Below are 21,265 nucleotides of genomic sequence, written 5' to 3' on the forward strand. Positions count from 1 at the left end.
ATATTTGACTTTAAATCCTAAATCTTGAAATAGGATATGATGGAATTATATAATTTAAATTCTGAATTTACATCTGTATTAGTCAGAGTTCTCTAAAGGGACAGAACTAGTAGGATATATGTATATACAAAGGGGAGTTTATTAGGATAATTGACTCATATGATCACAAAGTGAAGTCCCACAATAGGCCATCTGCAAGCTGAGGAAGCCCATCTGAGTCCCAAAACCTCAAAGGTAGGGAAGTGGACAGTGCAGCCTTCAGTCTGTGGCCAAAGACCCGAGAGCCCCTAGTAAATCACTAGTGTAAGTCCAAGGGTCCAAAAGCTGAACAACAAACAACTTGGGAATCTGATGTTTGAGGGCAGGAAGCACGCAGCACAGGAGAAAGATGAAGACAAGAAGACTCAGCAAGTCTGCTCTTTCCAACTTCTTCTGCCTGCTGTATTCTAGCTGCACGGGCAGTTGATTAGATGGTACCCACCCAGATTGAGGGTGGGTATGCCTCTCCCAATCTGCTGACTCACATGTTAATCTCCTTTGGCAATACCCTCACAGACACATCCAAGAACAACACTTTGCATCCTTTGATCCAATCAAGTTGATGCTTAATATTAACCATCACAACATCTGCATCTCAGGTTTTACTGCATGCTCATCAGTTTCACAATTGTCATTAGAATAAGCTGACAGGAGGATCTTTACAAGTTTCAGTGAAAGGAATATTGCCCTCACAAGACAACCGAGTTGATTATGTCTACAGCAGGTTCCAGCCAGTAAACTCTTTTCTCTGCAAATCACATGAGTTGTTGTGTTGCTACAGTGATCTGCAAAGTAAAAGGTCAAGGCTTTATTTTGCTATTTAAGCGGCCTTCCTAATATGTCATAAGTGTTACGTTATCTTCTGTGAACATCTCAAATAAGTATATGACAAGGCAAAGGCAATTCCACAATATCTTGTATATCACATAGTTTGCTTTTGCTGAAGAATATGGAAAAGATCTACTCTCTTTGTCTATTGCCAGTAACCCATCATGCTATCTTATATTTTAAAAAGAATTCTGGTTATTTCTTCATGTCCAAGTGTCTGATATAGAGAGTATAAAAGTAGCACATTTAATAATATCATTAACCTTCTTACACACAGCAGACTTTAATTCTAGAAACTGCTTTTAGTAACACATTTTATAGAAGGAACTTTATATCTTCATCAAATGTCAAAAATCCTTCATCTGCCACTAAAAATAGTTGGCAGTCTATAGCAATATTTTTATCAAGCTTTCTATTTAAATTTTTGCATAGACTAAAGAGTAAAACGAACTATCTTCTTGAAACCCTTTTTAAAAGCCTGTTGTTTGAAATTTGATTAGTGAAAACAGAATGGGTTTGAGATACCTCATTTTTCTTGGAACTTTGTTTATTCGTTGTTTATATTCTATCTTAATCAAAGCTGTTTCAACATGGTGGTTTTCTACGTCAATTTTAGAGTTTTCCTCCATATAAACTCTAGGGTAGCACAGCTGATATTCTCCTTTGAGGTCATCCTCGACAAGATGTAAACAATTCTCAAATAGGACTTTTTTTAAAAAGACTCAAAGCTAAATGATACTAAATATCTACAAATTAAAAATTGTTTTTGGAGATTTCATTGAATGTTATGAATGCTAAAATACCAAGCAAGTCTACAAAGATTATAATTCTATTATCACTCCTAATTTTTTTAAGAACATTTATGTTTTTAAGAAGCTGTTTATTTGTTTATTTTTTGAAGAGGGAATACCTTTAGATGGTTTAAAAAGTCGAAGTGATGCAATAGGTTCACCCTGAGTATATTCACTTTCACCCCAATTTCCCTCTCCCTCCTCTACAGTTGACTGGTTTTATAATTTATTGAGGATCTTTCCAGTATTTAATATGTAATGTAGAAAATCTAAATATGTATTTTTATTCCCCCCCTTTATTGCACAGGATTGCATTTTGCATAAGATACACTTTTTTCTATTTTTTACTTTGCCTTCTTCATTCAGTATATTCTAGAGATCTTTTCACATCAGTATAAAGAGCAATTTTCACTCATTTTTATAGCTGCCTATTATTCCATTCTGTAGGCTGTATCTTAGAGTATTTAACTAGGTCGATTTGGATCTTTTACAATGTTTTGTTGTTATAACCAATGATGCCATGCATGACCTTGAACACAAGTTATTTCATGCATGTGAAATATATTTGATGTAAGTTTCCAGAAGTGGGATTACTGGTCAGAGGGTAGAAATGTGTAATTTTGAGAGATATTTCCAAATTGCTTTATGTAGGATTGTACTCGTTGGGACTCCAATAAGCAATGCATAATAGTTTCTTGCCAAAAGTATGTGTCATCAAACATTTGGATTTTTTTAAACCAAGCTCACAGATGATAAATGGCATGTCAATTTTGTTTTAACTTGCAGCTCTCATATTTTGAGTGAAATTGAGCATCTTCTATGAGTTTAAAGTCATTTGTATTTCTTTTTCTGAGAATTATCTGTTCACATCCTTTGCCTATTTTTATATTGGGTTGTATTTTTGTCTTGATTTCAATGAAATCCTTATATCTTTAAAAAACAAAGAGGGTGTGGGCGTGATGATACTTTGGGAGGTACGATGACACTATTGATTTCAGAATATTTATTTTATATTAGCAACCTTACAAGGTAGGTAGATCACTTGAGGTCAGGAGTTCAAGACCCCATCTTTACTAAAAATACAAAAATTAGCTAGGCATAGTGGTGTTCACTTATAATCCCAGCTACTCAGGAGGCTGAGGCAAGAGAATCGCTTGAACCTGGGAGGTGGAGGTTGCAGTGACCCAGAATTGTGCCATTGCACTCCAGCCTGGGTGACAGAGCGAGACTCTGTCTTGAAAAAAACAAACAAACAAACAACAACAACAACAACAAAACTCTTCTTCAGTCTTATGAAATGCAAAAACATTTCTTATTTTTCTCTGCCTTATAACTACTTTTGTGTCATCAGAATATTTTTGTGTAGTAAAATATATAAATCTCTTTTTATTTGGTTTCTGGACTCTGAATCATAGAAAGGCCTTCCTCACTCCAATGTTACAAAGAAATTTGTCCATATTTTCTTCTGCTACTTTTGAGGGTTTTTTTTTTCTATAAAAATCTTTGCTACATTTGGAGTTTATCTTGATGAATAGTGTGGGCTACGGATCCAACTTTATCTTTTCCAGATAGATACCCAGTTATCATAACTCAATTTATTGACATTAAGATGCCTCCTTTATAATAAACTAAATTTCCCTAGGCTAGTCAACCTTTTCTTTACTTTTTTTCTGTTTCTTTGTCTGTGTGTCTATTCATGTACCAAAACCATACCATTTCAATAGTATCTTTATGGTCAGACTAATCTCCTTCAATTGCTCTTCTTTTCAGACTCTTTCCACCCATTCTTTTCTGTTTTACTCTTTATTTGGAATAAATTCAAATTTACAAATTGTTGCAAACACAGAAGTAGTACAAAAATAGCCACATATCCTTTACCCAGGATCACACTTGTTAATATTTGTTTTGTAGTTTCATCTTCTCTTCTTCTCCTCTTTCATACATAACTTTTTTGCTGACCCATCTAAGGATAAATTTCATACATCATGGCCTTTACCCCTCAGTTCCCCAAGTGTGCATTTCCTAAAACTAGGGATATTCTCGTACATAATCACAGCACAATGACCCAACCTCATGAATTTACATTGATACAACACTTGTATCTATTCGACCATTCATGTTTTTATTTTGCCCTTTGACCCAATAATACCCTTTTTAGCATTTCTCCCACCTCCAATACAGGATTTAATCTAGTGCCCAGCATTACATTTAGTTTATATCTATTCTTGCTGGTTTCATTTGAGAAAAACACTTGGTATTTTTATCGAGATTCTATTTAAAATATTTAATTAATTTAGGGAGAACTAACATCTTTGTAATGTAATGCTGAGTCCTCCCATTCAAGAACACTTTATAATTTTCTATTCTTATCTACTTTTTTGTTCTTTGGCAAAGTTTTAGTTTTCCTTATGTAGATTTGCACAGTTTTGCTAAAACTTATACCTACTATTCTCTCTTTTTTGTCCTATTATATATAGTCTTTTATTTTGTCTTCTAATGAGCTGTGAAACTATTGATTTCAGAATATTTATTTTATACTAATGACCTCACAAAGTTTTCTGTTTATAGCAGTTGTAATTTTAATTTTTTGCCTGCATTATTTATAATTTAAATGCTTATTGAATCAAAAGAAATAAAAATTTATTCCTAAATTATCTCATGTACTTTTCTAAGGTTTGTATTAGTTCAGTCTATTCCCCCTAATTACTTAAAATCTCTTTTTTTGAGAGAGAGATCGAGAGAGAGAGGGTCTCGCTGGGTCACCCCGGCAGGAATACAGTGGTGTAATCACAGCTTGAGCCCTCCTGGGCTCAAGTAATCCTCCTTCATCAGCCTCCCAAGTAGCTGGGACCACAGGCATGTGCCACCACACCCAGCTAATTTTTTAAATTTTTTTATTTCATAGAGATGAGGTCTCCCTATGTTGCCCAGGCTGATCTCAAGCCCCTAGACTCAGGCAATCCTCCTACCTCAGCCTCCCAAAGTACTAGGATTCCAGGCATGAGTCACCATGCTTAAAGTCTCTTAACAAATTTTTTATATTTAAATTTAACAGTTTTTATAGTCATCATTAATTACCTCATAATTTCACTCTTGCAATAATACTTTAAAGTGTAATAAAATGTCAACACATAAAAAGTATATAATGAATGCTATTTTCACTTCAAGTTGCATCTAGCATGCTTACTTGTATTTGCAATGAATATGCAGATGTCAGCTGTAATTCTTAATGACACACCTCATTTGTCTTATTAGTATTGCTAAACACATTATATTGATGGTAACATATAATTTTGAGGGAAGCTGACACTGGCATCTTCTAATCTTGGGAGTAAGGTCCCCGCAGACAGTACTGTAAGCAGGGACAGAGGCTCCATAAATTAGAATTGGGCAGTGACAGGAGGACAATGTGTCCTGCAAACAAGCAGGTCCATATGGGAGAAAACCTGCTGTAAACAGGGAAACGTGGAATGATCCTTGGGGCTACCAACAGTATTCTGTGCTTCAGCTATAGATCTGTGACCAAGATTCAACAGTAACAGAAAAATGGATAGTGAGTAGGTTTCATGTAAATGACACATCCTGCCCTTGGCATTTTTCTGTTCCTTGCCTCTATTCTCTCTTGAACCTACTTCAACCAAACTTTTGCACCCACCATTTCACAGAAACATCTCATATGAAGGTCACCAATGACTTCCATGTTACTAAATCAATTCTCTATTTACTTGACTTACCAGGAGTTTGTGAAATTTTGATAACACATTTCTTCTTGAAGTACTTTTAAAATTGTATTATACTTCCAAGACATCATACTTTCATGACTTTCCTCCTGCCTCCATGGCCAGTGGTTCTCAGGCTAGGAATGCGAGATTTAACAAACAAAAATACAGTTAAGCCTGAATTTCAGATAAGTAACAAATAACTTTTTGTATAAGTATATGCCAAATATTGCATCAGATAATTATGTACCAAAAATTATTTGTTTAAAATTTAACTAGATGTCCTTTATTTCATTTGGTAGCCCTATATCTGTCTCTTTTTCTGGATTCCTCCTTATCTCCACAACTTCTGTTCTTCATCTATACTCACTCCCTAAGTGATCTCATCCTATCTTGAGGCTTTAAAAACTATCTATCTGGTGAAGACTTTCAAATCTGTATCAACAGTCTAGACCTCTCCTTTTCACTCCAAACTTATATATATGTCTACTGACATCTCCTCTTTGATATCCAGTGGGCATCTCAACTTAACATGTCCAAAACTAAACTTTATTTATTTTTATTTATTTATTTATTTATTTAGATGGAGTTTTGCTCTGTTGCCCAGGCTGGAGTTCGATGGTGCATTCTTGGGTCACTGCAACTTCCACCTCCTGGGTTTAAGTGCTTCTCCTGGCTAAGCCTCCCAAGTAGCTGGGACTTTAGGCACACACTATCAGACCCGGCTAATTTTTTTTTTTTTTTTGGTAGAGATGGGGTTGCACCATGTTGGCCAGGCTGGTCTTGAACTCCTGGCCTCAAGCAATCTGCCTTCCTTGGCCTCCCGAAGTGCTGGGATTACAGGAGTGAGCCACTGCACTTGGCCCCAAAACTGAACTTTGAGCTCCTCCAAAGAATCCTGCTCCTTCTGCAGTCTTCCCCACCTCAGAAAATGGCAATTTTTATCCTTCCAGTTGCAAAGGCCCCAAACCATAGGGTCATCATCGATTATCCTCTTTTTTGTATGCTCCATCTCCATGTCTTCAGCAGCAAATCCTTTTGCCTTCTTCTTCAAAATATATCCCCAAATGAATCACATCTCCAGAATCTTCTCATCTGTAATACAGAAACATCTTCCTAGATAGTCTCACTGCTCCTCCCTAGAGTCTACAGTTTATTCTCAAAACTGAAGCAGGAATGAATCTAACCTGGTCCCTTAAGCTCAGATCCCTCCAGTGCTTTCCCATCTCTCTGCTAATAAAAGGAAAAGTCTTACAACCACCTGTAAGGCCTGTACAGATCTGGCATTCCATGACTTATCTGATCTCTCTAAATTCTCTGCCTTGCTAACACTACTAAAGCAACCCTGCCTTTTTCCTGTTCTTCAGACCACCCAGGCACCCTCCCACTTAGGAGCCTCTGTGCTTGCTATTTTCTGCCTAAAATAGTCTTCCTCTGGATAGCTGCATGGGTCACTCTCTCACCTCCTACTGCTCTCTTCTCAAATACTATGCTTTCAATGTGGCATTCTCTGATCACCCAGTATTAAATTGCAAGCACTCTCTACCTCAGTACTCCATAATTACCATCCTTGTTTTATTTTCCTTTGAAACTTATCATCATGTATATTAGTCTGTTTTATGCTGCTACAACAGAATACCTGAGATGGGTAATTCATAAACAATAGAAGTTTATTAGGCTCATAAATATGGAGGCTGAGAAGTCCAAGAGCATGGCACAAGACTCTGGTAATGGCCTTTGTGCTGCACCAATCCATGGCAGAGGCAGAAGGGCAAGAGAGTATGTGTGAGAATGAGAGAGCAAGAGAGCCAAACTCTTTTTTTTTTTTTTAAGATAGAATCTCACTCTGTCACCCAGACTGGAATGCAGTGGTGCAATGTCAGTTCACTGCAATGCCTGCTTTCCCAAATTCAAGCACTTATCATGCCTCAGCCACCAGAGTAGCTGGGACTACAGGCATGCACTACCACGCCCAGCTAATTTTTAAAATTTTTAGTAGAGATGGGGTTTCACCATGTTTCCCAGGCAGGTCTCAAACTCCTGAGCTCAGGCAATCCACCTGCTTTGGCTTCTCAAAGTGCTGGGATTACAGTCATGAGCCACCGTGCCCAGCCCAAACTCACTTTTATAACAAGCCCACTCCTGCAATAATAACTCACTCATGTGACAATGGCATTAATCCATTCACAAGGGCAGAGCCTGCTGGCCTAATCACCTATTATGCTCCACCTCCCAACATGTTGCATTAAGGATTAAGTTTCCAACACACGTCTGGGCGCCATGGCTCACACCTATAATCCCAGCACTTTGAGAGACCCAGTTGGGAGGATTGCTTGAGTCCAGGAGTTTGAGATCAGACTGGGCAATATAGTGAGACCTCATCTCTACAAAAAATTTAAAAATTAGCTGAGCATGGTGGCATGCACCTGTAGTCCCAGATACTTAGGAGGCTGAGGTGGAAGAAGCTCTTTAGCCTGGGAAGTGGAGGTTGCAGTGCACATAGATCATGACACTGCACTCCAGCTTGGGCAACAGAGTGAGACCCTGTCTCAAAAAAATTTTTCCAACACATGAAACTTGGAGGACATATTCAAACCAAAGCTCCATCCAACATACCGTAGGTTTTATTTATTTATTTATTTATTGCCTGTTTCTCTCTCCAAAAATGTAAGCCTGAGGAAGACAGGAATTTTTACCTATTTTGTAAACTGATGTATCTCTAGTACCTATATGTGGCATGAGTGTGGTGTCTGCAAAGTCTGGTACTTGGTAGGCACCCAGTAAATAGAATAAATAGCTATTGAATGAATGCATAAATGAATGAATGAATGTAACTAAAGACTATGCATAAAGTTGCTGTCACCAGGTGATACATTCTTGAGAAATCCCAGAAAAAAGGAAGCAATAAAGAAAAGATTACTTCGGGGCAGGGTTAGAGGTAGGGGGATGACATGCTTGGTCTTGGCGAACAGGAAGGCAGAGGGACCGTGGCTGTCTTTTCCTTTCTCTCAAGCTAATGCGGGAGCTGTCCAGCATTGACCTCCTGAAGCTGGAGTGCCACTGCAGGGACGCAAGCCTGCTTTCCTAACCCAGCCCAGGATCACTTCATTGCCATCTTTCTTATCAAACACATCTTTGTTCTCTGTGTGCTTCTGCTTCCCAGTCCTTTTCCCTTTACTCAAATTTGCCCAGAAAGCCCATGAGCTACATGAAATCTTATTGTTCCCATCCTTTTCAAAAAGCATTACTCACTCACTCCAGTAACTTCCATGTCATAAAGGTGATGACTAGGAGGACAGAAACAGTGTTTTCATAAATATATCCACTGAAATGTGTTTGGTGCTTCTTTTGTGTGTATCTCTCAAAAATCAGTTTTTCAAATTTGGCTAAAAGCCAAGATTTGGGGCTCAATTGTCCAGCAAATTTCTTAATGAGAAAGCCCTGCTTCAATATCATATCTCCTAATGGGTTGAGTTGTAAGTCCCTGCTCCCCGACCTCAAAAGATATGTCTACTTGAAACCTGTGAATATGATCATATTTGGAAAAAATATGACCTAATTTGTAACTATAATTAAATTTAGTTTCTTGAGATGAGATAATCCTGGATTCAGGACAGGTCCTAAATTCAATGACAAGTGACATACAGAGAAGAAGGCCATGTAAAGTTAAAGGTAAAGTTTGGAGTTACACAGCTATAAATCGAGGAACATTGAGGATTGCTGGCAGCAATGCCTGGAGCCACCAGGAGCTGGAAGAGGCAAGGAAGAATTCTCCCCCTAGAAACCTTGGAGGTGTGTTTGATTTCAGAATTCTGGCCTCCAGGCCGGGTGCTGTGGCTCATGCCTGTAATGCCAGCACTTTAGGGGGCCAAGGCAGCAGATCACTTGAGGTCAGGAGTTTGAGACCAGCCTGGCCAACAGGGTGAAACCCTTTCTCTATGAAAAACACAAAAATTAGCTGGGCACGGTGGCACACACCTGTAATCCCATGTAATCCCAGCTACTTAGGAGGCAAAAGGCATGCCATTTTTTGTTTGTTTGTTTGTTTTTGAGATGGAGTCTTACTCTGTCACCCAAGCTGGAGTGCAGTGGCACCATCTTGGCTCACTGCAACCCCCACCTCCTGGGTTCAAGCAATTCTCTGGCCTCAGCCTCCCAAGTAGCTGGGATTACAGGCATGCACCACCAGGCCCAGCTAATTTTTGTATTTTTAGTAGAGAGAGGGTTTCACCATGTTGGCCAGGCTGGTCTCAAACTCCTGACCTCAAATGATCTGCATGCCTTGGCCTCCCAAAGTGCTGGGATTACAGGCATGAGCCACCATGCCTGGCCAAAAGACATGTCTTAACTTGGTGGCAGGCAAGAGAACTTGCGAAGGGGAACTCCCATTTATAAAGCCATCAGATCTTGTGAGACTTATTCACTACCATAAGAAAAGCACAGAAAAGACTGCCCCCATAATTCAATTACCTTCCACAGGGTCCCTCCCACAACATGTGGGAATTGTGGGAGATAGAATTCAAGATTAGATATGGGTGGGGACACAGCCAAACCATATCATTTCACCCCTGGCCCCTCCAAATCTCATGTTCTCACATTTCAAAACCAGTCATGCCTTCCTAAAAGTCACCCAAAGTCTTAACTCATTACAGTATTAATTCAAAAGTCCACAGTCCAAAGTCTCATCTGAGACAAGGCAAGTCCCTTCTGCCTCTGAGCCTGTAAAATGAAAAGCAAGTTAGTTACTTCCTAGATAAAATGGGGATACAAGCATTGGGTAAATATAGCTATTCAAAATGGGAGAAATTGGCCAAAACAAAGGGGCTACAGGCTCCTTGCAAGTCCAAAATCCAATAGGGCAATCATTAAACCTTAAAGTTCCAAAATTATTTCCTTTGAATTCAGGTCTCACATCCAGGTCATGCTGATGCAAGAGGTGGGCTCCCATGGCCTTGGGCAGCCCCACCCCTGTGGCTTTGCAGGGTACAGCCTCCCTCCTGGCTGCTTTCATGGGCTGGCATTGAGTGTCTGTGGCTTTTTCAGGCTTATGGTGCAAGCTGTTGGTGGATCTACCATTCCGATGTCTGGAGGATCATGACACTTTTCTCACAGCTACACAAGGTAGTGCCCCAGTGGGGACTCTGTGTCTGGTCTTCAAACCCACATTTTCTTTATGTACTGATCTAGCAAACATTCTCCATGAGGGCCCTGCCCTGCAGCAAACTTCTGCCTGGACATCCAGGTATTTCCATACATCTTCTGAAATGGTGGAGGTTCCCAAACCTCAATTCTTAACTTCTCCGCATCAGCAAGCTCAACACCATGTGGAAGCTGCCAAGACTTAGGGCTTTCACCCTCTGAAGCCATAGCATGAGCTGTGCCTTGGCCTCTTTCGGCCATGGCTGGAGCAGCTGGGACACCAGGCATCAAGTTCCTAGGCTGCACACAGCAAAGGGTTCTAGGCCCAGTCCTTGAAACAATTTTTTTCCTTCTAGGTCTCTGGGCCTGTGATGGGAGGGACTGCTGTGAAGGTCTCTGACATGCCCTGGAGACACCTTCCTCATTGTCTTGGCTTCCTGTTATTTATTTGGCTCCTTGTTACTTATGCAAATTTCTGCAGTGAGCTTGAATTTCTCCCTAGAAAATGAAGTTTTCTTTTCTATTGCATCATCAGGCTGCAAATTTTCCAAATTTTTACGTATTTCTTCCTCTCTAATCCTTCACTGCTTCGAGGTTTCTTCTGCCGGATACCCTAAATCATCTCCCTCAAGTTTGAAGTTCCACGGATCTCTAGGGCAGGGGCAAAATGCTGCCAGTCTCTTTGCATAGCAAGAGTGACCTTTACTCCAGTTCCAAAGTTTCTTATCTCCATCTGAGACCACCTCTGCCTTGACCTTATTGTCCATATCACTATCAACATTTTGGTCAAAGCTATTCAACAAGTCTCTAGGAAGTTCCAAACTTTCCCAAAATTTCTTATCTTCTGAGCCCTCCAAACTGTTCCAATCTCTGCCTGTTACCCAGTTCCAAAGTTACTTCCACATTTTCAGGTATCTTTACAGAAGCACCCCACTCAGTACAAATTTACTGTATTAGTCCATTTCTCCACTGCTGATAAAGACATACCCAAGACTGGGTAACTTATAAAGATCATGGATTCACAGTTCCATGTCTGGGGAGGCCTCATACTCATAGTGGAAGATGAAAGGTGAAACGCACATCTTACATGGTGGCAGGCAAGAGAGAGCTTGTGCAGGGGAACTCTCATTTATAAAACCATCAAATCTCATAAGACTTACTATCACAATAACAGCATGTGAAAGACCTGCCTCCATGATACAATTAACCTCCTACTGGGTCCCTCCCATGACACATGGGAATTGTGGAAACTGTAATTCAAGATGAGATTTGGATGGGGATACAGCCAAATCATATCACCTGCCAATATTTGTTATCCATCTGTTTTATTTTAGCCATCTTAATGGATGTGAAGTGGTATCTCATTATAATTTTAATTTGTAGTTTCCTGACGGCAAATTATGTTGAACATCTTTCTATGCACTTATTGGCCATTTGTGTAATTTCTTTGGATAAATGTCTATTCACATCCTTTGCTCACTTTTTTTTAAATTTTATTTTTGATTTTGACTTGTAAGTACAGTTCTTTTTTTTTTTTTTTTTTTTTTTTTTTAGATGGTGTTTTGCTCTGTCACCCAGGCTAGAGTACAGTAGTGTGATATCAGCTCACTGCAACTTCTGCCTCCTGGCTTTAAGCGATTCTCCTGCCTCAGCCTCCTGAGTAGCTGGGACTATAGGCATGCACCACCACACTCAGCTAATTTTTATATTTTTAATAGAGATGGCTTTCACCATGTTGGCCAGGCTGGTCTCAAACTCCTAACTTCAGGTGATCCTCCTCCCTCAGCCTCCCAAAGTGCTGGGATTATAGGCATGAGCCAGTATGGCTCATCGTAATAACTTTGTTAGAAATAATTTCAGACTTTTACAAAGTTTCAAGAATAGTATAAAGAATTCCTGAATATATTTAATGCAGATTTCCTAAATGTTAATATTTTACCATTGCCTTACTCATTCTATTTTTTTCAGAAACATTTGAAAGTAAGTTGCAGATATGATGCCCCTTTACTAAATACTTCTGTGTATTTCCAAAAACAAGAACATTCTCTGATATAACAATAGTTAATTTGTCAAAATCAGGAAATGATTCAATGCCAGTAACTAACCTACAGACCATATTCAAATTTCACCCATTCCCCTACCATGTCCTTTATCAGGCTTATGCTTTTAACACAATTTTTACATATTTCTTACCTTTCAGGCATTTGTACCTTTTTTTAAAAAAAAGTTACTGTTGGCCAGGTGCAGTGGCTTACACCTATAATCTCTGCACTTTGGGAGGCCAAGATAGTAAAACTGCTTTAAATCAGGATGTCAAGGCCAGACTGGGCAACATAGCAAGATCCATCTTTACAAAAAATACAAAAATTAGCTAAAGAAGATAATCGTCTTCCTCAGAAAAGAATTTTCCAGACCCTCTCCTAGTCTAGGAAAACCACACTCTCCTTAGGGGCTGTTCCTAAGTGGTTCCTCCTAGAAGCAGCTAGGTTCAGAAGAAGCTAAGTCTGATGCTTTGCCATCCCTTCATTGTTTCCTCCTTTTCTTCAAAGTCTGACAGATGGTAGAAATTTAATAAATGTCACATGAATGGATGGATGGGATCGTGCTTTCATCAACCTGTCTTCTAAGGCCTGGAGAGCAGGAAGAAACTATTAAAATTCTTTAAAGAGTAGGCTGTTGGGCCAATAAGATCTTTATCTTTCAGTGTGAATAGCTAAGTGAAAAGCAGGGCAACTTCAAATGGTATACATGCACACAGGGTCCTATCAGCGTTAAAATATCAAAAGCTTAAAAACCATTAGCCAAGCATGGTGGTGCACCTGTAGTCCTAGCTACTCAGGAGCCTGAGGTGGAAGGATTGATTGCTCGAGCGCAAGAGCTCAAGGCTGCAGTAAACTGTAATTGCACCACTGCACTCCAGTTTGGGCCACAGAGCAAAACAACAAAAAAAAGGCTTCTTCCAAGTTGTTTCTTTCTTGGAATTGGCAATTATAGTGGGAAGGTAACTTTGCTCTTTAGCCCCAGGGGAGGGATCAGCTGTGTGGGGAATTGAGCTGTTATCAGAGGTTACTTACTGCCCTTGCTAAACTCTAAAGAGATTCATTTTTAAAAAACGGATACACAGTATTTGAACATATGTACATACATAATGGAATACCATTCGGCCATAAAGAAGGAAACCATGAAGAGATTCATTTTTAATACATGTAGCTGCATGCCAACTTGTCTCACGTTCCCTCTCTCCTAGAAAAAAAATGTGAATTTTCTGAAGCACCTACCTGGAGGTACAGACAGATGACTGCATAAACTCGAAGCTGAGAATGGACTGAACCGCTACCAGGGAGACTGTAGCATGAGCAGGGGCAGAATCCTGAGGAATACACTTTTAGGAACAGAAATCAGAAATCTCAAAGAGGCAGAGGGTACTGGTGACAGCAAGGAGCTGATGAGTCTAGTAAAAGGGAAAGGTTTTATTATCACTTGGAGCCACTGTGGTTCTCCCAGAGGAAGCTCCTGTCATCCAGACAGCGGTGAGCTCCCAAGCCCAGCAGAGACCTCAATCCCTAAATGGGCATGAGCTCATTCAGGGCTTTCACTGGCCACGACCAGGGGGACTCCCAGCACCGAGTTCAGGGCCTGCCCTGGAAGAGGTCAGTTGTGCAAAGAAGTTAGGGCTGGAACCGGGAGGAAATTCCGAGCATGCGTCCCAGCCGGGGAGCGTGTGGGCGAAGAGCAAGGCAGCGCTGGGAACCCGGCTAGGGCTTTCCGTGTGGGCTGCGCCTGCTGGCCCTTTCTGTTTAGTCCCTTGTCACGTACTGGGCTCCTGCCCACAGCTTGACTTCCGCTACCAGCAGCCAAGGGAACCACATCCAGGGGGAACCAACGCCCCTGGACCCTCGCGGCCCGAAGCCTAAGGTTCCGGCCCCTCCCCGGCAGGGCGGCCCCGCCCACACCCGTCGCGGTCCCACCCCCTCCACGGCCGCCCCGCCTCCCACCTGGTCTCGGGGCCCAGCGCCGCCGGCGGAGGACGGTAGCATGGAGGGCGGCCTGGGGCTTGCTGTGTGCGTGCTGACCGGAGCCTCCCGCGGCTTCGGCCGGGCGCTGGCCCCGCTCCTGGCCTCGCTGCTGTCGCGCGGCTCCGTGCTGGTCCTTAACGCCCGCAACGACGAGGCACTGCGGCAGCTGGAGGCCGAGCTGGGCGCCGAGCGGTCTGGCCTGCGCGTGGTGCGGGTGCCCGCCGACCTGGGCGCCGAGGCTGGCTTGCAGCAGCTGCTCAGCGCCCTGCGCGAGCTCCCCAGGCCAGAGGGGCTGCAGCGACTGCTGCTCATCAACAACGCGGGTAAGACACCGGGACTGGAGCGGACTCCCATGTGAGTGTCCACTTCCTCCACCGCTGGCGAATTTAAGAACGACTCCTAGGGAGTCGGATAGGACGCTTGGAAATCTAAAGCCCTTGTTGTTCCAGTTTGAGTAGCAAATGGAGGCGAGGTGTACAGGGAGACTCGATGCCGTCGGGGCAACAGCCTGCTCCACTTCCTGGAAAATTGGCCAGTCGGGTTTTCCAAAGCGCCTGTGGAACTTTCCCGATCCCCTAGCTCTGCGCCCTCTGGTGGAAGCCTGAGTCAGGGCTTGGAGTCTCCAAACTAGTAAACTCCCTGCTTTTCCAAAGGACTCCTAGAACTCTCCCTCGGCCCCACGGCAAGGCAGGTGCCTTCTCATTCTGCAGCTTGGGATGGCTGGGTTCCCCAGGTGTGTCTCTCCGCAGATCTGGGGTAGAGAGAAGCCTCTTCAGAAGCGCTAGGCAGCTTCTTTCTCTAGGTCTGCATGGGAAGAGGATATCTGGAGGAACTTGGAGAGGGCTGGGGGAGAAGAAAGCCCTACCTGCACTGAGTTACTCCTAAGCTCTGGTTTTTCAGGCTCTCTTGGGGATGTGTCCAAAGGCTTCACAGACCTGAGTGACTCCACTCAAGTGAACAACTACTGGGCGCTGAACTTGACCTCCATGCTCTGCCTGACTTCCAGCATCTTGAAGGCCTTCCCAGCCAGTCCTGGCCTCAACAGAACCGTGGTTAACATCTCGTCCCTCTGTGCCCTGCAGCCCTTCAAAGGCTGGGCGCTGTACTGTGCAGGAAAGGCTGCTCGTGATATGCTGTTCCAGGTCCTAGCGATGGAGGAACCTAACGTGAGGGTGCTAAACTATGCCCCAGGTAGGTGGGAAGTCCTGCCATCCCTGTCCTCCAGGACTCACTGGTCCCCCTCTGGGGGCTGGGCAAGCAGCCTAGTCCGCTCCCTCCAGGAAACAACCCACAGAGTATTTTGTCCCTGAATCATGACCCATCACCCCTTAGGGGAAATATGGACCCAAGGAAGTAAGAGCTGGCAGGGGCTGGGATACTGGCAGAGTGAGGAGTTGGCTGGACTGGAAGTTTGAGGCAGGAAAGTCTAAGGTATTAGATGGAGTTTGGGAGAAGACTGGGTTTCGAGTTTCAGGCCTTCCTCATGTGAAATGGGGAAGATGCTTCCTGCCTCACAGGGCACTTTGGAAGACTGAATGAGATACTGTATGTGAAAAGGACCCTGACCTGTGACATGTTGCCTCATTGTTAAATAGGACTGACCACACCCTATTGTCTGCCTATGTTTGCTTGCCTCCTTCCCTCCCTTGACAGGAAAGCCTTTGCACTATGCATAGCACCTAGCAAAGCACTGCACTAAGGCAGGGTGCAGAACATGCTAGCTGCGTGGAGAGTGGACAGACATTGTTGAGCGCTGACTATCCCCAGCTGAACTGTGCTGGAACACTATGGGGGATACTGGGATAAATACGGTAGAGCCCTTGTTCTCATGAACACCAAAGGACAGGGAATTTTGTGATATTGGCTCTGGTTTCTGATGCCACAGCACCCCTTTCTTAATAGTAAGGATTCTCTTCTAGGCTTGAGGTTGCTGCGATCAGAAGGTGGTAACAGAGCAGCCCTGAAATGCCTGAGCAACTTGGACAGAGATCCAGTAGTCTGTGCCTCTGGGGAACAGGACCAGGATCTCAGGGCAGACAGGTAGAATGGCCTGCACAAAGCACAGATGTGGCAGGGCCGGATCCCACCTTGCTTCCAAGTTCTTCCTCATGTTCTCCAGTACCCCAGCCCCTACCACCCCCACCACCCCCGCCCCCAACACACATGTGCAGTTATTGTTACAACTGACATTCAACTCATCATTCACTCTGAGCCCAGCCCAAGGACTCGCACAAACAGTGGTGACCAAATGTAAGCTACAGCCAGGAGCAGAGTCCACATGGCTGCATTTGGTCTCAGGAGGCTGCCCTGGGCATTATGAGGGAGCTGAGATTTGTCAGGAGGTCCCCAGGGCCTGAACCAAGGTTTTCATTTTGGTCTCGGAAGAATGTTGTAACAGGTGCTCAGAGATAGGATGGGCTGTTTGGAAAGGCAGCAAGTCCCCTCTCGGCAGGGATGCACAGGTCATTGGAAAACAGTCAAGGACCAAGAGAAAGATTCTTCTTCCAACCCTGGAATTCTCTGATTTTCTGCCCCTGAGGACCATTAACTGCAAATTCTGGGGTGCATGGGTGATTCCTATGTGAAGAACAAAACATGTTTACAACAGTTCAAGAAGGGAACAATTCCCTTCAGCGGGGGAAGACTAGGGATGGCTTTATTGGAGGTAGCTGAACTGGACATTGACCTTGGTTGTTAGCAGGTGGAAGGCATTCCTGATAAAAGGAAATGAAGGTGTGAAGGTTCATTGTGGGAGTGGCAGATCATCCTGTTTCCCTGTAGGGTAGGTGGTGTGCCCAGAGGAGAGCAGACAGGGGTGCCTTGAGAACTAGGCCAGGCTGTTGCGAAGCTGTTGAGGGGTTTTAAGCAGAGGATTGGTGTGATCCCAGTGATGTTTTTGTTTGTTTGTTTTTTTGAGACAGTCTTGCTCTGTCACCAGGCTGGAGTCCAGTAGTGTGATCTCGGCTCACAGCAACCTCCACCTCCCAGGCTCAGGCGATTCTCGTGCCTCAGCCTCCGGAGTAGCTGGGACTACAGGCATGTGCCACCATGCCTGGCTAATTTTTGTATTTTTAGTAGAGACAGGGTTTCACCATGTTGGCCAGGCTGGTCTCAAACTCCTGACCTCAAGTGTTCATCCCGTCTCAGCCTCTTAAAGTGCTAGGATTACAGGCCTGAGCCACTGTGCCTGGCCCCCAGTGATGTTTGAGTAGGATGAGTTTAGTAGGGGGCTACAGAAGGAGCTGAGGCAGGGAGAGAAGAAGCAAGATTGTAAAAAGGGCCTGATGGTTGGGGTGTGTACATGCTGAAGGGTCCTACCTGGTGCCTGGTTGGCTATGTGGGCGATGGAGTGTGGAAGGAGGAGGTGATGGAGGAAAAAGAATACTTGACTAATAGAAATGGGGATGTTAGGAGGTAGTGCTGGTTGAACAGATGAGGAGCTTGGGTTTAGACACAGTAGTCTGGAGAGTCCGTGTTCATGAGCTTTTGAATTTCAGCCCAGAACTCAATAGTGACAAATCGGAGCCTTTGGCAACCCTGACCACACATTTCAGCCAAGATGACGTGTTTCCTCAGGCCAGACCTGACTCAGCCCCAACATACAACGGGGACCTGAAACCTTCTGTCCCTGCCTCGGCATGTTCCCTCATCATCTGCTTTTCATCCTCTAGGTCCTTTGGACACAGACATGCAGCAGTTGGCCCGGGAGACCTCCATGTACCCAGACATGCGAAAAGGACTGCAGGAGCTGAAGGCAAAGGGAGAGCTGGTGGATTGCAGGGTGTCAGCCCAGAAACTGCTGAGCTTGCTGCAAAAGGACGAGTTCAAGTCTGGAGCCCACATGGACTTCTATGACATATAAGCCCATGCCTTTGGCTTCCTGAACCTTTTTGTCCCCACTCAGACATACCCCAGAGCCCTGTGGCTCCCCACACACTGTCATAGGGCAGTCCTGCCTTAGATATATAAGCACTCATGCCTACTGCCCTGCCCTCAGGCACAGCCAGCTGTGAGCGCCGGTCGTTGGCCTTAACCAGTTGTCAGCTAGGTGTGCTGTGCACCCTGGATTATGAGGAGGCTTAGGAGAGAGGTTATGAGTATTGGCATCTCTGTCCCCAGGAATAGAACTTAAGGGGTGGGAAGAGCAGGAAAAGAAGCTGGAGAAGAAGTTGTGTCTCCTGCTCATGGGGAGACGAAAGAGTGATGTGGTGTCGAATAGGAGGACCCATGTAGATTCGATGGCCTGGAGGGGAGGAAGTGTGCAGACAGTACAAGTTCCAGCCCACACAGATGCCCCTTGCTGAGGGCAGCAGGGCCTTTTGCTGAACTCTGTCCTCACTGATGTCTCCTCCACCATCCCTTCACCAGGCTGGGAGAAGGGACTCCTGGGTATCTGTATACACCGCAAAGGCTGATACAAATAAAATACAGATTGCTTGGTTCTTTCTTCATGCTTGGTTTCTCATCTGATACAGGGCCTGTGACTAACTGCCTGGTTCACTGGGCCCAAAGTCATTCCCGAGGCAGTTAACCCAAATGTGAGGTGTTGTCTTTATTTCCTTGGGAGCTGTCCTGGGGCCATCTGCCTCCAATCATTGAGCCCCACTCAATGGCAAGCCCAGGTCCAAAGTTGCCCACAGTCAGCATGCCCAGATGCCTGCTTTTTTGTGCTGTTGCCCTCACTGACCCCAGCCTTGACAGCCCTTTTCTCACCCTGGGCTGTTCAGAATACCCATCTTTCAGCACCCAACTTACAGCCTGCTCTCCGCTTGTTCCTGGAGCCTGGGTCCTCTCCCTGACTTTCTGTGGATTCCCAATTTCTCCCCCTGTCCACATGGCAATGCTGTGAATGGATGCCAGCTGCTGTTGGCCCTCTTGGCATTGTCCATCTGGCCCATGGTCCAGGTCCTCGGTGGGGTGGGCTTGGGACCAGCATGCCTTTGGAGGAGATGGGCAAGATTCCAAGAGAGGGAAGCTCTGAAATCAGGGCTGCAACCAAGCCAACCCTTGTGCAGGTTGGTGAACGTAGGCTGGGCTGGGAGCGTCACAGCCGCGGTGGTCTGCAGCCAGCACCCTGGCCCCAGCCATATTTGGGAGGAGGGAACGTGGTCCCCTGCCCGCTGACTACAGGACTCAGCCTGCCTCTTGAGTGTGCAGAAGGGAACTCCTCGTTGTGCTCAGCAGAGGGCGCAAGGAGGCTGCGCCTCCCAGAGAACCCCGGGCAGCTCCTCTCGCTGAAAGGCAGGCCAGCGGCTGAAGTTGGCAACACCCTGCCTGGTCCCCTAGAAGGGAATGAGCGAACTCTTTACTGGTCCAGCATAGCCCTTGCCCTCACGCCCCCACTGAAGTCAAAATCGTTGGGCTCAGGTTCCTGCTCTGCCACTTACCAGCTGGTAACCCAGGGCAAGTTTCTTCTCTGTGCCTCAGTTTCCTCATCTGAAAAATGTGGATTCTAATGGCACCTACCCTAAAGGGTTGTTTTGAACATTGAGTGATCTAATGTTTGTAAATGCTCAACACAGTGCTAGCATTCCGGTCGATAAGTGCCCCGTAGATGCTAGTGTTTATTGCCTTTCAATATCAAGATCCAGATCATCCTGGAGCCCAGCTGGCAGCCTCCTCTCCTCTAGTCAGCCCAGACATCCTCCCCTGGCTGACTTGAGGCAAAAACTCTCACAGTACTGCCCCTATTCAGCCTCCTGGAGGTGAGGGTGGAGTCTGGTCTGGACACCTTGTCTTGGGCTTACAGGAAAATGCATGAGTTTTGGAGTCAGGAACCTTCAGTCCCACTACACTGTCTGTGACAGAGCTGCCGTGGGGTGTTGGGCAGAGCTCTGCTGTCTCTCTGGGCTTCAGTTTCCTTAGAGCAGTGAACTCCAAGATTCCTTCCTGGACACCTTCCTCTGAGGCGTTTCTTGTGTGGTCAGGTGGTGGATTATGGCGGTCTGGGCTTCCTTTTGTGCCATGGTGGGTGGTGGGTAGGTTTCCTCCCTCGGCCCCTTGCTCCAGTGGGAGTGTGAGTGTGGTCAGTGCCAGTCCTACTCTGTGGATAATCCACTGGGGTTGACTCCCTCCCTCCCCTCTAGGCTGATTGCCCAGGAGCTTAGCGAGGAGTACCGCATGTCCCCACGAGGTGGCGAGGCCCTCCCATGCCTGACATTTGTCTTCTCTGAGCCCAGACATAGGAGCTTTGGAAGTGCTCCCTTGGCCTGTCTCTCCCTGCAGCCCAGGATTCTATACTGGAAGGGGAGGGGGGCCGGGAGGCGGGCACCAGTGAACTGGGGAGATCAGGGAGGGGCAGCATCACTCTTCCTGCCAGGTCCCAAGGCCTCTTCAGTGACTCACAGTCTCTACCCGCAGGGATTTCCCAGACCTTGCTCCCAACCCTGGACTCAACATCCCCAAGTCCCCCGACACTGGGGCAGGGAGGCTTTTGTGGTGGCTTCCAGGCCATAAGCAGCCACCCTCCAGGGGCTAACCATCTGTGTTCCCCGTCTGCATGACCTGGCCTTGGCCACCACACACATGAGCACATGTGAGTGCACATACAAATACATGCCTGCACACGCCCAGGGCCCAGCTGCTGGAAAGAGCAGGGCCATAGATGAGCCTAAAGACAAACAAGGTTCCTCTTTGTCTCTGGTGTGAGAACACTGGGCAGTTTTTGGTTTTGTGTTTAATATGCCTGCACTGGGGCCAGCAGCTGGCTTGTGAGGAGCAGTGGGGAGTGAGG

At 45.0% G+C, this 21,265-nt stretch overlaps 1 protein-coding gene and 1 long non-coding RNA gene across 2 annotated transcripts; one reads left to right on the forward strand and one right to left on the reverse strand.

The window, feature by feature from the left end:
• Positions 1 to 689: 689 nt before the first annotated feature.
• On the reverse strand, positions 690 to 6,438 carry LOC108588213 (uncharacterized). Its single transcript, XR_008476523.2, has 3 exons — positions 6,301 to 6,438; positions 5,393 to 5,514; positions 690 to 824 (listed from the first exon to the last, which is right to left on the reverse strand). It is a non-coding gene; the product is annotated as an uncharacterized LOC108588213 (long non-coding RNA).
• An 8,075-nt stretch (positions 6,439 to 14,513) lies between these two features.
• Positions 14,514 to 18,978, forward strand: SPR (sepiapterin reductase). The gene is made up of 3 exons (XM_002757637.7): positions 14,514 to 14,855; positions 15,433 to 15,723; positions 18,204 to 18,978. The coding sequence occupies exons 1-3, from the start codon at positions 14,552 to 14,554 to the stop codon at positions 18,392 to 18,394; spliced, it is 786 nt and encodes a 261-aa protein (XP_002757683.3). The 5' UTR covers positions 14,514 to 14,551; the 3' UTR covers positions 18,395 to 18,978.
• The last annotated feature ends 2,287 nt before the right edge of the window (positions 18,979 to 21,265 follow it).

Source organism: Callithrix jacchus, chromosome 14 (assembly GCF_049354715.1).
Source record: "Callithrix jacchus isolate 240 chromosome 14, calJac240_pri, whole genome shotgun sequence".
NCBI classification, from domain to species: domain Eukaryota; kingdom Metazoa; phylum Chordata; class Mammalia; order Primates; family Cebidae; genus Callithrix; species Callithrix jacchus.

Excerpts from the sequence above, each read along its gene's own strand:
- SPR (XM_002757637.7), top strand. The coding sequence starts at position 14,552 with ATGGAGGGCGGCCTGGGGCTTGCTGTGTGCGTGCTGACCGGAGCCTCC. Across the intron at positions 14,856-15,432 it reads GCTGCTCATCAACAACGCGG|GCTCTCTTGGGGATGTGTCC; the intron begins GTAAGACACCGG and ends CTGGTTTTTCAG. Across the intron at positions 15,724-18,203 it reads GGTGCTAAACTATGCCCCAG|GTCCTTTGGACACAGACATG; the intron begins GTAGGTGGGAAG and ends TTCATCCTCTAG.